Source organism: Asterias amurensis, chromosome 3 (assembly GCF_032118995.1).
Source record: "Asterias amurensis chromosome 3, ASM3211899v1".
Taxonomy (NCBI): Eukaryota; Metazoa; Echinodermata; class Asteroidea; order Forcipulatida; family Asteriidae; genus Asterias; species Asterias amurensis.
Genome location: NC_092650.1, coordinates 7,807,397 through 7,822,332, shown reverse-complemented (window position 1 = coordinate 7,822,332; position 14,936 = coordinate 7,807,397). Strand labels below are relative to the sequence as shown.

General features: G+C 37.9%; 1 protein-coding gene across 2 annotated transcripts in view; it reads left to right on the top strand.

The window, feature by feature from the left end:
- The window catches only part of LOC139934667 (ankyrin repeat domain-containing protein 27-like), a 75,721-nt gene that overhangs the window by 20,510 nt on the left and 40,275 nt on the right, over nucleotides 1-14,936 (top strand). For both annotated transcript variants that reach the window (XM_071929009.1, XM_071929010.1), the window contains exons 18-22: nucleotides 2,719-2,886; nucleotides 4,561-4,761; nucleotides 6,197-6,316; nucleotides 10,432-10,593; nucleotides 12,305-12,506. In XM_071929009.1, the coding sequence (XP_071785110.1) occupies nucleotides 2,719-2,886; nucleotides 4,561-4,761; nucleotides 6,197-6,316; nucleotides 10,432-10,593; nucleotides 12,305-12,506 (853 nt within the window). The remainder of the gene's footprint in view (nucleotides 1-2,718; nucleotides 2,887-4,560; nucleotides 4,762-6,196; nucleotides 6,317-10,431; nucleotides 10,594-12,304; nucleotides 12,507-14,936) is intronic.

Genomic DNA, 14,936 nt, shown 5'->3' with positions numbered 1-14,936 from the left:
TTTTTTTGCGGGCGATTGGTGGGCGATCAAGTTTATCTATGGTTATATTGGTCACATATAATGCGCGGTTGTTTGGGGTTTTTTGCGAGTTGATTTCAAGAAAGACTTGGGTTCTAGAATGCAATCATGTGTTAAACAAAGGCGCAGTTGTTTTTGCTGCTTTTAAAAACGTTTTTAAATGAAAATTTTGTTCACAAAACAGACACCGGCACCGACCATTCCATACACATAATTGAAAAAAATACCGTCAAACTCGTATGCTTCTTCATGGACTTTTTTGATGTCTACTTTTTGTTGGGTTTTTTTCTGGACGAAAGTGGGAAGATTTTGGAACTTCGGTACGATGTATTATGTTTATGAATACTTATTAAAACTACAATAATAGGCAATGTTTATACATGATAAAATAACTTGAGCGATCGCACGTAACCCTCCCCCACAGTAGATTTGAAGGCAGTACATAAAAAGTTAATGATATTTTAACAGTCGGTTTTAAAGTGTTTTTTGGGGTGTTTTTATAGTAAAAACACTATTTTTTTTTCTTCATAAAAAAGTTCTTCTTACATAGGAATACTTTTATGTTGAGTGCTTACAATAAACCGAGGACTAAAAAAAACTACCTAAATAAAGACCATTTTGCTCTGACAAATAATTTGACCTGTTTTTAAATTAACTTTAATAACGCTATTGTTATTACATTTTTAAAGAAAAAATACTCTCAAATTAATTATCCTTTACGAACACAATAACTTGGTACACATAAATAAAGTATGGCTTCCAGTGCAGTTAAGTTGACGTTGCAAATCATGTTGAATTTTGAAATAGTGAAATAGCGACGATCGAAAATCGAGCAGTTGGTATACAACAGAATACTATTAGTTTAAAAAAAAAATAGCATAAAAAATTGACGGACCAGTCAAAAACCTGGCGGACCAGTGAAAAATCAAGCCAACTGGTCCTGCTGGCCAGTTGAAAAAAAAGTTAAGGGCAACCCCTGAACACGCATAATTAGTAATCCTTAGGCATTTTCAAACATCGGCTCCAGCTTCAGGCTCTGTTTGATGTTCAATCACTGAACATAACTTGCACCATGCACCTAGACATGGCTCATTTTGCTGGCTTTTTAAAGGCAGTGGACACTATTGGTAATTACTCAAAATAATTATTAGGCCAAACAAAATAATATGTGTGTTTCCGGTTACCCGACCGACCCTAGAAAAACACGCTGACCCTATGGAATTTTATACATTTACAGACAAAATAAAATAAAACAACCCCGATCCCAATCCCCGTATGACAAAATACCGCACGATTTTATCGTTTTTATATTTAATGTTTCCTTTTTTCTAAAACATTTTCACATTAAAAATAAATCATTAGAAAATAGACATTATCTTACGAGAAAAGACGTCGTTGATCCATGGTAATATACTAGTATTGCAACGACGGACGGACGACGTGTAGCGTGTGTTGGGAGGTCGCTGCATGCGAGTTCGTAATGCTAGCAATCTGTTAATTGCGCTGCTCAATCTTGAGATTGCACAACAGATGTTAATTGAGCGATGTACGCCGACTGGCTGCGCTACGCCCTCGCATTTGCGCCGCCTGGAAACCCGCTCAAGTTCCCACGTGACACGTCTAGTCTTGTCTCAATGCGTTTATTGCCGGTTGGCGTAGATTTTACCAATAGAGGGCGTTTTTACTCACGCTATTGCATCGTTCCAAAACGACCTCTAGCGTTCAATGTTTCTTGTATTTTATTGTTACGTGTGTATTTTAGTGTGTTACGTGAAATTTACAGACCTCGGAACGGTTGCTTTTTGGGGCTTATTTGTGTGTCATTTTAAGAGATTTCAAGTCGAACTTGGACATCGTTGAATTAACAGGAAATTTAAATGCAAGGGCAAAAATATTTTTAACATTCGTTCCTACCCTAAGTTTTAAAGCAATAAAATAATTCAATACCTACCGACCCTAATTTTTTGGCCAATGTAATACGAAACACACATATTATTTTGTTTGGCCTTAGCATGACACCTCCCTTGGTAAAGAGTAATGGGGTGAGGCTGATAGTATTAATTATTGTGAGAAACAGCTCCCTCTGAAGTGACGTAGTTTTGATTTCGAGACCCCATATTTAGAATTTGAGGTCTCTAAATCTAGCATCTGAAAGCACACAACTTCGTTTGACAAGGGTGTTTTTTTCTTTATTAGTTATCTCGCAACTTCGACGACCAATTGAGCTAAAATTTTCACAGGTTTGATATGTTATGCATATGTTGAGATACACCAAGTGAGAAGACTGGTCTTTGACAATTACCAATAGTGTCCAGTGTCTTTAATCATCTTGTTATAAAAATGTTCTGCACCATACAATCATTGGTGACTGTACTGTTGTACCACTCAAGCATAAAATACTCATTCTTACACAACAAAAAGCTAATGTTTTATAGCTAAGCACAACAAGTAGCTACATTTGTAAGCACAACAATGTTCTGCTTGTCAGAATAAGGTTGCCAGCCAAAATACCATGTCATATGCACCATCTTTGATTTTTATATCTCGCAAATTTTTGCTTAGGACAAATCTGGTTAGCTAGATCGTCTGCATAAGCAGCTCTATGAAATTGGGCCCAGGCCATGGCCTTTGTGACCTCCATGTGATTTTAGGCCTGAGCTGTGCGATGGTGAAATGTTTTTTCTCGTTTATTTGTCATAGGTGGAGAAGTTATTGAGGGCAGTGGCTGATGGGGATCTACTGATGGTCAAATACCATCTCGGCTGGCTAAGCGACAGCGATGAGAGTGATGATGATGAAAAGGTCTCGTCAGACGCTAAACTCTGCCATCCGCTCTGCCAATGTAGTAAATGTGCCACCTTACAAAAGGTACATACATGTACATCATACATACATACAACTAAATTTTTATTAAGCGCCTTTACATCAAGGTCAAAGGTAAGACTGCAAAGGGTATTCCTGTGCTGTGTTTTAAATAAGGGAGTCAATGTGTGGTGAAGAGGTTTTCAACTAGTGGCTTAATCCCAACGAGGCCTGGTTCTTGATAATTTTACCGAGATGAAGTCGAGGTAAATTATCAAGAACCAGGCCTCAGCGGGTTTAAACCACTAGTTGAAAACCGATTCAACACACTTTGATTCCCATTCATAAATACCTTTTTGGTTAAAAGGCATAATAAAGTAAGAAACTCTGTAAAACTTATCCGTTTCCGAGTGTTTGAGCTCTGTATGTTTCCACCTCCATGGTATGTTTAGTATACATGTAACATGTACATTGTGTACATGTATGATGTCTGTACGCTTGTGTTTTCCGGTTCCGTTCTTGCGCATGCACGTATAGTCTTGGTGCATATTCGCTGGTTTTCCTTTTAAACACTTTGACAGCGCCTGCATCGCCCGTAACAAGAAACGTCTTGCATCAAGACTAGCGCGGAGTCTCTGCTCACAGCCGGTTATAAACAAAGGGTTAAACACCCCCACGTGACGCGCTCTCCACCAATAAATAGCGAAAACTGTCTGAGGTATTTATGAATTATTATTCATAAATTCCTGGGACAGTTTATCCAGTCTGATTGGTGGAAAGGAGGTTTGTTTTAATGTGCCTTATAAACATGGTCCCCTGTCTGTATCAGCAATGGCCAAGACAGGCACGGATTCAGTAGATAAACTTGCAGTGAACGTAAACTTTCAATTTCTGCGTTAAGATTGGTCTGCTCTGAAGTGATGTAGTTTGTCGCCTACATTCGGCAGCAGTTAATCTGACTTTCGAATCGACTGCTGATGCATTGTACATAATGTTGGTATGTAATCAAGTGTGTTCACGTTGTGTTGTAGGCGAGGTCAAAGATTCTGGCAGGATCCTGCCAGGGCCCAATTTCATAGAGCTGCTAAGCACACAAATTTGCTTAGCATGAATATCTTGCTTTGATAAAAATATGATTACCAACTAAATTTGCACATGATTTCCAGGATGAGGAAACAGCAGCTGAATACCAGTGACAAGCAATATGCAATTTATGGAAATTTGGTTTGTAATCCTTTTTTTTGTTTTACCAAGAAAGAAATTTCATGCTAGGCAAATGTTGGTGCTTATCAGCTTGATGAAATTGGGCCCTGGTCCTCAAGGCTGGTATCTGGCACTTTTCATGAGCCTCAAAGCGCAACGTCACGATGCTCGGGCTAGCTTTACTCTAGTCTTGGCCCAAGACTATTGTGCTTGATATTGGATAGTGCACTACGCGCGGTTGAATCGCCAAAGCGTGCCCGCCACGGTATGATTTAGTTAACAGGACGGCTTGAAATCTAGACTATACTGGCAAGCTACCCATTATAGTCTAGATTTCAAGCCGTCCAGTTTACTAAATCATACCGTGGCGGGCGCGCTTTGGCGATTCAACCACGCGTAGTACACTTTCCAATATCAAGCACAATAGTCTTGGGCCAGGACTAGCTTTCCTCCTGCTGTGGATTGAAATAGCCTAGAAAGAAACTAAGAGATAATTCAACGTCAGTGAATATATTTTTTGCTCTTATATTTTTGCAGAGAACCTTGGTGTCCTCCTCTGGTCTGAGTGTGAACTCGTCTAACGCTGAAGGGTTTTCCCCTCTCCATGTAGCTGCAGTTCATGGCCATGATGCCATGGTGTCGCTGTTCTTACGCCGAGGTGCGGGAATTAATTGCCGCAGTGGGGGGAGCCAGCAGTGTACCCCGCTACACCTTGCTTGTCAGTACAACCATCCACTGGTAAGCAGGGTTCTAATCCTACTCTCGGTGATTTGTCATGTCTGACACAGAAAGTGCTGAGTGAACAATGCTTTGTAGTAAGCTTGGGCGATATCTCAATATAATTAAAAATTGCGATACCATTTCTTAAACGATAACCATATCGTCTTGATTTTTGTTAATCGAATTATCGTGGTTTTGATGAAGTATTACGATGTCTTCCCTAATTGCAACCCCAATGGGCTGTTAACAAAAATTATAAAGTCACAGAACCAACCCCAAGATTCCCCAATTGAAAAAAATAACATCAAAGACTATAGCGGCCAGGCGGTCTCCCACAGCCACTTCAGAAGTAACACAATGTATCAATTACCTCCCCTGTGTGGGAGCCTTGTGCGCAGCCTTGCCGCCGAACTGCAGACCACAATGGGATCATATTACACAAACCACAACCCATTCACAACTGTTTTAATAAAAGCAATATCGCCCAAGCTACTTACTTTGTAGCACAGTTTGTAATAGAAAATAGTAAATATTATTCACTTACATGTATGAATATCTGCAGGTCACATGAGAAAATGACTTGGCCTGAAAAAAAGCTGTGTGTTACCTGTTTCAGGCATAGTATTCTTCCTTCATTTAAAGGGTCTATTATGTCTACATTTGTACTTTTTTAGGACAAAAAAGACAATGTCCACAGATCTACATTAAACTTTAACAGTTTGAAGATAATGATAGTAGAAAGCTTCCCTGAAAATGTTATTTGCTGAGGTGCTGTAGTTTTTGAGAAATCAGTAAAACAATGTAATGAAAATAATTTTTGTCCCGGTGATCATGAGATGAAAATTATTTTAGCATGTAAAAATTGTAAGTTCATGACATTGTTTTACTCATTTCTCAAAATCTACAGCACCTCTGCAAAGTAAAATATCTTAAGGTACAGTATGCTTTCTACTATCACTATCTTCAAACGGTGTAAGTTTAAAGTAAATCTGTGGACATTGTGTTTATGTACAAAAATACCTATATCCTTTAAAGTCTGTTTTCCCGTGGAAAAATCAGAAAAGTTGTTATATTAATAAGGCCTGCAAAGTCAATTACAGCATAAACGATGTGGACATGTAGGTCAGCGCTTGTATTCAATTGTCCTACGTACTTGCTTCCAGGGACCAAATTGCATGCCTGATGTTTGCACCATCATTTTTCATTCAGTGCGTCAAATAAAACCTTCCTCGTCTGAAGGTTAAATCATGATTTATTTGAGATCTAAATTGAGTGATGGAGCTCTGTGCATAAATTAGTACATCTGTTGTATTTTTTCCTGAGGGCAGAGTCAAAACGGATCCCAGATTCACTGAGACGCATTATCAATCATCCTCTAGAATAATATTATTGCCTCTTGGATGTCATAATGATTGATTGTGTATTTGCCTTGTGGTCTGTGTGTAATCAACAGGTTGTGAATCAGTTAGTTCAATATGGAGCAAAGTGCAATGTGAAAGACTCCAGAGGGAATACACCACTTCATTACTGCTGTCTTAATGGCCATGTCAGACCAGCACGATTCCTAGTTAAAGTGAGTATTAGTCAAGTCAGTCTTATTTTTAATAATGGTTTGTTTTATTTGTAAAAAAAAAAAAAAAAAAGGTTGACACCATCCGAATGATCTCTTACATGTATGAGACCAAAATTATATTTGTGACTTGTTTTACTCATTTCTCAAAAACTATAAAACCTTAGTTAGTAAAATTTGATGGGAAGCTTTCCACTATCATTATCTTCAAACCCTGTAAGTCTAATGTACATTGTAAGTCTGTGGACATTTTGAAAAAGTACCCAAATCCTTTAAGCAACTCTTTGAACTTGGGCCCAAATTTGTAATCATTTAGTACCAAAGCTATCAATGTAGTTAAAATGTTTCCCCTTAAAAAAAATAAAAAAATACTTCAAAAATCAGAGAGCTGCTTAAGCAGAAATAATTCTTATTAATTTTCTGCTTAGCAAACAAAAAGTAGGACGCCATAAATTTTGACCTACATGTACATGTAGACACAACAATAATAGCCCCTTCAATAAAACATGACTCTTCATCGGATGTCCTGGCGCTGATCTCATTAAAAAAGTGTCATGCGCTTCAGATGAGCATGGACATTTAACACTCCCTGCTGTTTTTACAAATTCCCTGTGAGAGTCTGGTCCTAATTTTGCAACGCTGTTTTAAACATGTTAAAGGGAAGGCACATGTACACGATTGGTACATTAATTACTCAAAACAAATATTAACTTAAAAACTGACTTGGTAACGATCATTGTAGATATTTAAATTTATTAGCCTATTATTTTATTTATTATATCGTTGCGGTACCTGCGGCCAAAACATAGGATTCAAACTGCCTCTGGCTAATTGACAACCTTGGTGGTCTAGTTGGTAATAATAATAATAATAATAAGACTTGTAATGCGCACGTATCCACCCTGCTGGGTGTTCAAGGCGCAGTAAAACAAACAACAAACAAAACAAAACAAAAACAAAACAAAGAAAAACAGACACAACAAAAATTAGTCCTTGAAAACCTGTGACATAAGATAAGTTTTGAGAAGAGATTTGAATGTTGTGGTACAAAGACAAGTTCTAAGATTAAGTGGTAGAGGGTTCCAGATGCGTGGCGCAGCTGAAGAAAAAGACCTGGTAAAATGCTGCTCTAGACTTGCAGGGGCCGTGGGTTCGAATCCCACCCAAGTAATACATGTTTGCCTGTGATTTTGTTCAGAGGTCTTGGGAAAGTAATGAGTATACAGTGCTGACAAAATGGGTAAAAAAAACAAATTTAGTATCCAAAACAGTTCACTTCGTTCATTGTGACTAAATCTTTAGAGATTATGTAAACTTCTACTATGTAATAGTCAAAGCTTTCATTTCGGTTTGCTTAACCTTTACCTCAAGAGGAAACCTTTTATCAATAGTTTCTGATTTGTCACCTTCAGGCAATCTCACCCCTGGGTACTGTTACTCAAATTTCAGGGTTTTTCTTGTTCATTCATTCACCTCTAGTATTTTCTGCACAACAGCTTAATGAAATTGCACCCCAATAGTGCTCTACATTAAAGGAAGGAGGTCGATATTTCTAAGGAAAAAAATAGTTCTTTTGCTCAAAGATATCTAGACTTGTAAGTCTCTTGCTAAAAGATAGACTTGTGAACAAGTCGTTAATGGTCTGTCGCGGTGAGATACATGTAGTTTAATCTTGGTGATGGCTTAATGTTTTAGGTTTCTGCGATCCAATAATATTTTGTGAGATCACTGTCAACTACTGGCTGCCAACTACTGGACCGACACTAAACGACATGTTCACAAGTCTGAAAGATGTAGTACTATTTAATACATTGTTACTATTATTTGGGATCGTTACGAGAACTTCAGGGATTAGAAACCTTCAGACTCTAAGGCTCGGTCAACTAGGCCCCGATAAGGAGAACGAAAACTATAATAAAAAGTTATCGAGGCCTGTGTGACAGGGCCTACATATTAATTTCAACTTTTGTATTGTCTGCTTAGTAAGATAAATGGCTGTTGTTTATCAGATGTAAATAAATGGCGGATCTATTTCTCTTGTGTTTAGAACACTATTCCCCAATGCTCTTAGGAATCTAGATACTCAGAGATTACCTTAAAGGCAGTGGACACTATTGGTAATTACTCAAAATAATTATTAGCACAAAACTTTACTTGGTAATGAGTAATAGGGAGAGGTTGATGGTATAAAACATTGTGAGAAACGGCTCCCTCTGAAGTGCCATAGTTTTCGAGAAAGAAGTATTTTTCCACGAATTTCATTTCGAGACCTCAAGTTTAGAAATTGAGGTCATGAAATCAACCATCTAAAAGCACAAAACTTCGTGTGACAAGAGTGTTTTTTCTTTCATTATTATCTCGTACTCTTCAACGACCGATTGATGAGCTCAAATTTTCACAGGTTTGTTATTTTATGTTTATGTTGAGATACACCAAGTGAGAAGACTGGTCTTTGACAATTACCAATAGTGTCCAGTGTCTTTAACTGGATATAAAATGGCTCGCAATATGTGGAACCTTCTTTCAGACCAGAGATTCATTGAAGCGTTCTAAACTAATTTTGAGTTGATAAGAGTTTGCTCCTCCCTAGGGTATACTTTCGTACAATAATGTTTTCCCAGTGTTCATGTTTGGGTTCGATCAAATTATAAAGAAGAACGCTTTAGGCTTCTGATATTTGATTGGTTTCTGATAGTTTTCTTCTGGAACCTCCAGAGATTGATTGTTGAATTATTGTGAGTGTCATTGTTTACCCTAGGGTTGATACCATCTGTCAGCTTTAAGTGTGTGAAGTTGCATCACCTTTAAAAAACAACTTGTGTTAACTGCAACGGGATCACCTGATTTGATGAAATAGGGTGCCTGGATGGTGTGTTTATTGCAAAATAGATGGATGACGACTGAGAAATTTCAAAATTGTATCTGATTTCAGACTTCAATCGACTGCCTGGTAAACGAAAGAAGATGGTTTTTATCCTTATATACTAAGAAATCTTGCGTACACTGAGGGTACTTGTGTTAACAAATCTGCTGACATTTTGAGCGTGCTTGTTGTTTAAACATTTATCAGATTTGTAGCTCCAGCTGTCAACTTAACCAAACCCTTCTTAACTTGGGATTAATCTTAGGACTGTTTCTCACAATGTTTTATACCACCAACCTCTCCCCATTACTTGTCACCAAGTAAGGTTTTATGCTGATAATTATTTTGAGTAATTACCAATAGTGTCCACTGGCTTTAAAAGAGGCTGAGATAGGATGTACATTGTACATGTATGTTGTATATTCACATCCATACATCACTACATTGTACATTCTCAGCGCCTTGTCTGGTAGACACGTGCGCTATATAAGACTTCGATATTATTATTATATTATAACTTTGAAACTTGGACAAAAGTTTTAAAAAAATACCTTAATACCATATTCATCTTATTTAAGAAACCAAAATATTTTAGCATGGTGAGGAAGTCACCCATTTTTACCATATCTGTATGCATCTTTTTGCTCGGCGAAACATGACGTGTACAGTGTTTTTTTGAACAGAGGGCGGTTTGAATGTAAACCTACATGTAGGTATTTTGTAGAGTGTCGCGGCCGAGTGGTTAAGAGCATCGAATTCAAGTTCTGGTGCTAGTTCACCGGAGTGTGGGTTCGAATCCCGGTCGTGACACTTGTGTCCTTGAGCAAGGTACTTTACTATAATTGCTTCTCTTCACCCAGGGGTATAAATGGGTACCTGCGAGGGTAGAGGTTGATATTGTGAATGAAAAGCTTTCGGAGCGCCACGGCTACTCTCTAATGGGAGCTGAGAAAGATTAAAGGGATGTTTATTGGCCCAATGACCAGGGGACTAATGTAAAGCGCATTGATACAGTTGATTGTGAAATGCGCTATATAAGAACTTGTTATTATTATTATTAGGTCACATCATCTACATGTACATGTATAGGGGTACACTGTTTGTTTGGGTGTATACAGACTTACTTACCCAAAACCTAATAGCAGGATAATAGTATTGTAGCAACCATATCTGAAAATGGTCTATGATGTTACTCTTAAAAAGAAAACATAATCCTTTTACTGTGTTTTTTTGGTCTTTATCTGATCATCTGCAGTTCGGTGCTAACGTCAACCAGGCTAACCACCGTGGTAACACACCCCTCCATGAGGCAGCAAGGTGGAACTTTGGCCAGTCAGTCAAACTTCTGATTGAGGTCGGCCATGCCAACCCTCTCATTCGTAATAAAGCTCAACTAATGCCAATCCAACTTGCTCAGGTATGTAGCGTTGATTTATTTATTTATTTTATTTTTTTTCATGGCATTCTTGTGAAAAATATTGTGTATTTCTAATCCACATGTTCTGTTCGCTTGAAAGAATCTTTGTGATCTTATCCGTATACGTATTTGAATGACATTTTTACATGTGTACTTCTTGAATGTGATGAATTGCGGTAACTGAAATGGTGTGACATGTACATTTTGCATACTTTCATGTCATATTTATCATGCCCATCTATGACCACTTGCTTTTATTGTCATTGTCTATTTTTGTATGACAACAATATTTTGTGCATTTGAAATTGTATTTCCTGTTTATCCATTAAACTATACTATTTGCTGACGTACATGTATTGCACTGATATTGCCTTGTCATATTTGTGTATACATGTAAACATTTTGTTTTTCTTTCTTATGTTTTTTTTTCATGACCTGCATTGCTTTTTATGATGTCAACGCTCAATTGCGTGCTTTGAAATTTTGTTTGCCTTTTTACTGTGTGTTGTCACAAAATGTTATGTTTTGTGATGACAACTACATTATACATGTATGTGCTGATATGTAAAAAAATGTATTTAATTTGTATATTCTCCACTGTATTGATTACATATTCCCTGTGTACATGTATTTACACTTTTTGAATTTTGTAATTGTTCTGGTGGCCCATATTTTGTGTATCATTGCATTTGAATGTTTATGCTATACATGTATAGCCTACAGTTCCTGTTTGTTGATTATTTGCATGATCTGTATTCCTCGTTTTACCCACCAGCCTATCCTAGAGTGCTGCATGATACTACATAGATAACCGAGCAGCCTACACTGTACGTACCGTGACAGAACTGGATACATTGGCCCATTTGACCGGGCCCATTGACCTTCCCTGACCCAGGCAAAGGTCACCCCTTGAGCCCACCCAACACCAATTCTTATGTATTACAACTTCATGATGTCTTTCATTTGCCTTCTTTGCTTTTCATCCCTCAAAACCATTCTCTATAACATGTATAACAAATAAGTACGTTTGTTTAGGGCTAGTGTAGGCCTACATGTATGTTAAAAAAAATAGCAATAATACAGGGTTGCCTTTCCTGAAATTTCATAACTGTAGCTCTGTATAAATATTTTTGATACTGCAGTAAATATTTCATTACAATTCAACAATCAACTTTTAGAATATTGCTGTAAAATATTTTAGTTTTCCAGTTCTTAAAGATCTCTACATTATATTGAACTCCCAGTCATATGTTACTTGTGTGTCTTTGCTATGAATATGTAGTTTTTGTTCAAACTTACAAGTGCATACAATGTAAATAATGCTTTGTGTGTGACATCCTCACCCCATCAAAAACCCCTCTATAAATAATGATTTTTGTGTAGGCCTATTGTTTTTGTTTAATAATAAAAAAAAAACAATTTGTAGGGTTAACTTTTGGGAAATGTTGTACCTGTAAGTAGCTCTGTAAAGATATTTTGATTAGGCCTACTGTAGGACATAATTTATTTCATTTCAGAATCAAACAATCAGCTTTTGAAACATTGCTAAACATTTCACTTTTCCAATGTATATTGATCTCTATATTTAACTCCCAGTCATGTGTTATTTGTGAGTCTATTTGCATCTGTACAGTAGTTTTGTTCAAATTTAATCATGCATTGTAAATAATGTTTTTGTGTGACATCCACTCCCCTTCCCTCCATCCAACAGAATGACCAGGTTGTGAAACTACTCCATGATGCAGCAATTGTGATGGAACAGGAAGGGTCGGTCCAGGTGACCTCTCCCGACCCCGCATCGCCAGAGGTCATCCACAATCCCCCAAACACCCTGCTACCAAAGACTCTGTCACAGCCTGAGGACATTGCCCAATCTTCCAGGGTCTCCTCTGGCAGTTCATCAGTGGAACTCGGTAAGTCAACTCAATCTTTCTTAGTTGTATTTGATTCCAAACTAAAGATGTTCAATAAACAATCACATACATGATTGATTATCTTCCTACTTACAAGTAAGTTCTATTGCCAATTTGGTTTCCTCAGTAAAATCAAAAAAGTTCTCAATGAATAGCCTTAAAGTCCATGAAAGCCCACTGCACATGTAGGTCAGCCCAGTACGCGATTAATTTTTCCTACTTTTTCCAAGGCCCAAATATCGTGTCTGATTTTTCCGTTTTCTGAGGCAGTATTTTAGGAAATTATAGTTTAGCCCACCAACCATAACGACCTACATTATATGTACATGTACATGTACAAACTTAAATGTACATGTTCTGTATACATGTACTGTACAGATGCAAAAAGGAGTTACATGTACTGTAGCTATGTAGCAAAGTCTTTCTCTAAGGGTAAATGACAACACAACACACAAAAAATTAGTATAATCTTCTACAACAACCTGGTTAGACAATTTTGCAATATTACATGTATTAAGTGAACAATTGCGCAATATTTGGAGGAATAACCAAATGTGTTCGGTGCCTTTAACTTATGCATGCTACATGTGTGTAAGTCACGAGTGTGTACAGTTTTCATCAACCAAAAGCTGTTAGCTTGTTTGTGTGCATGTCATCCTCTCTCAATTACCAATGATAGAAGATGAGATTTTGATCTATGATCTCCCAGCATTCGTAAATGCCAATGCCTCGTCTCCGTTAGACCTACGTTGTGTACATGCAACACCATCAATTATCCAGCCTGGACATTAACACCACAGGGCTCCCCTGTCATGCTCTCAAGTCCGAGAGCTGATCACAGAAATGAAAAACCATGTATGGTCAGACCGGCCGGCCGGTAATCATAATTGATACGACCCTGCGTTGTACAATACCTCACTGGTAAGCTGTCAGGGATGCTTCGACAACGCTGTAAGAGGCACTTATGGTTGATTAGTGTGAGGTGTGAACTGTGGAAGTCTAGTACATGTAGGTGCTGACTATACTTCCCCCCCCCCACCCTCCATTTTGATGTAGAGATGATTTGATCAGATTTGTGTTCAGCCTTGCCCCTTTCATCATTCTCATCTCCTTCCCAGGGATGCCATGTAGGGATCGGGAAATGGATACACGTTTTCTCCACCCCCCTCTCCCACCCCTTCATCTCTTTGTGTGTATGCTGCTTTTTAATCAAATATCCACACGCTGTGGAATGTCCACTCCCAGTTTTCACAATCAGTGAACGTCATTTTGTAATTACTTATGCATTATGACATGTACCGGAGGGTGTGCATTTGACTTGTTTATTTTGTTCCCCACCTTCTTCTTCGTCTGTGGCTGAAATCTTCACAGAAATGTAGATTGCAACTTGTGTGTGAACACACAATGTACATGTACTGTACTTACATGTATACATACAATGTAGCTCTTCAGCTTAATAAACACCCGTGATGAGCAAGTTCGATCAGGGTACAATCGGCGACTAGTGGTTATTTTGTGACGTACGAAGCCCATGCGCGCTAAAATAAAACTGCGAACGACTCTAGTCATTTTCTAGCGACCGTATGTGAAAAAGATGATCGCAAACCATCTCTATGGCGTGAACACATAAAAAGTCCATACTCACTTCTTTTCAGCTATTTTAAGAATGACTGGTCCTCTCTGCCTGCAGCACACTGTGATATGACAAATTGCTATTGGTAACCAACGATGCGACCAACCTCGACCAGCGTCGAGTGGATGGTCGCGAATAGTCGACTAGACTGGTCCAACTTATCGTTGACTAAAGCGGGTTCGATCAGAGTTAGTTGAACTTTGGTTAACTATGGTCGTTGATCGAACTTGCTCTTTGCTGTAAGAGTTGACTACATACATTTGTACATTTAGCTGATATGTTGCTTTTCTTTATTTTTACCAAGTATACATTTGTACTTGTTCGGCTTCTTGCATTTTTCGCTAAGTGACCTGCACGCATCTGTTGGACCTATTCAAGCATCATTTTCACGAAGTCTGACTATCTGTTCATGTATGTACATGTACTTGTATTGTAATACCAAAAAGGTACACTTGTAGGCCTCAATATGCTATTGGTTTGTACACAGCGCTCTGCCTGAAAAAGTGTGACGTATGTAATTAGGAATTAGTTGATTATTAGAGTTTATTGCAAGAATCAAAAATTAAATTGAGAGTTCTAACTAATGAAAAAAACTGCTTTATTTATGAATGTAATAAATAGGACAGTATAAAATAGTACCTACATGTAGCGCAAAAACTTTGAGAATACTGCAACTTCAATTGCAATTTTGTCTGTGGACATGCTGGACAGATGTCACTTGCATGGACCAACAATGTTAGAATTGCAATGGAGTTTACACAACTAAGGTATTATTTAACACCATGGTAACAGGCACT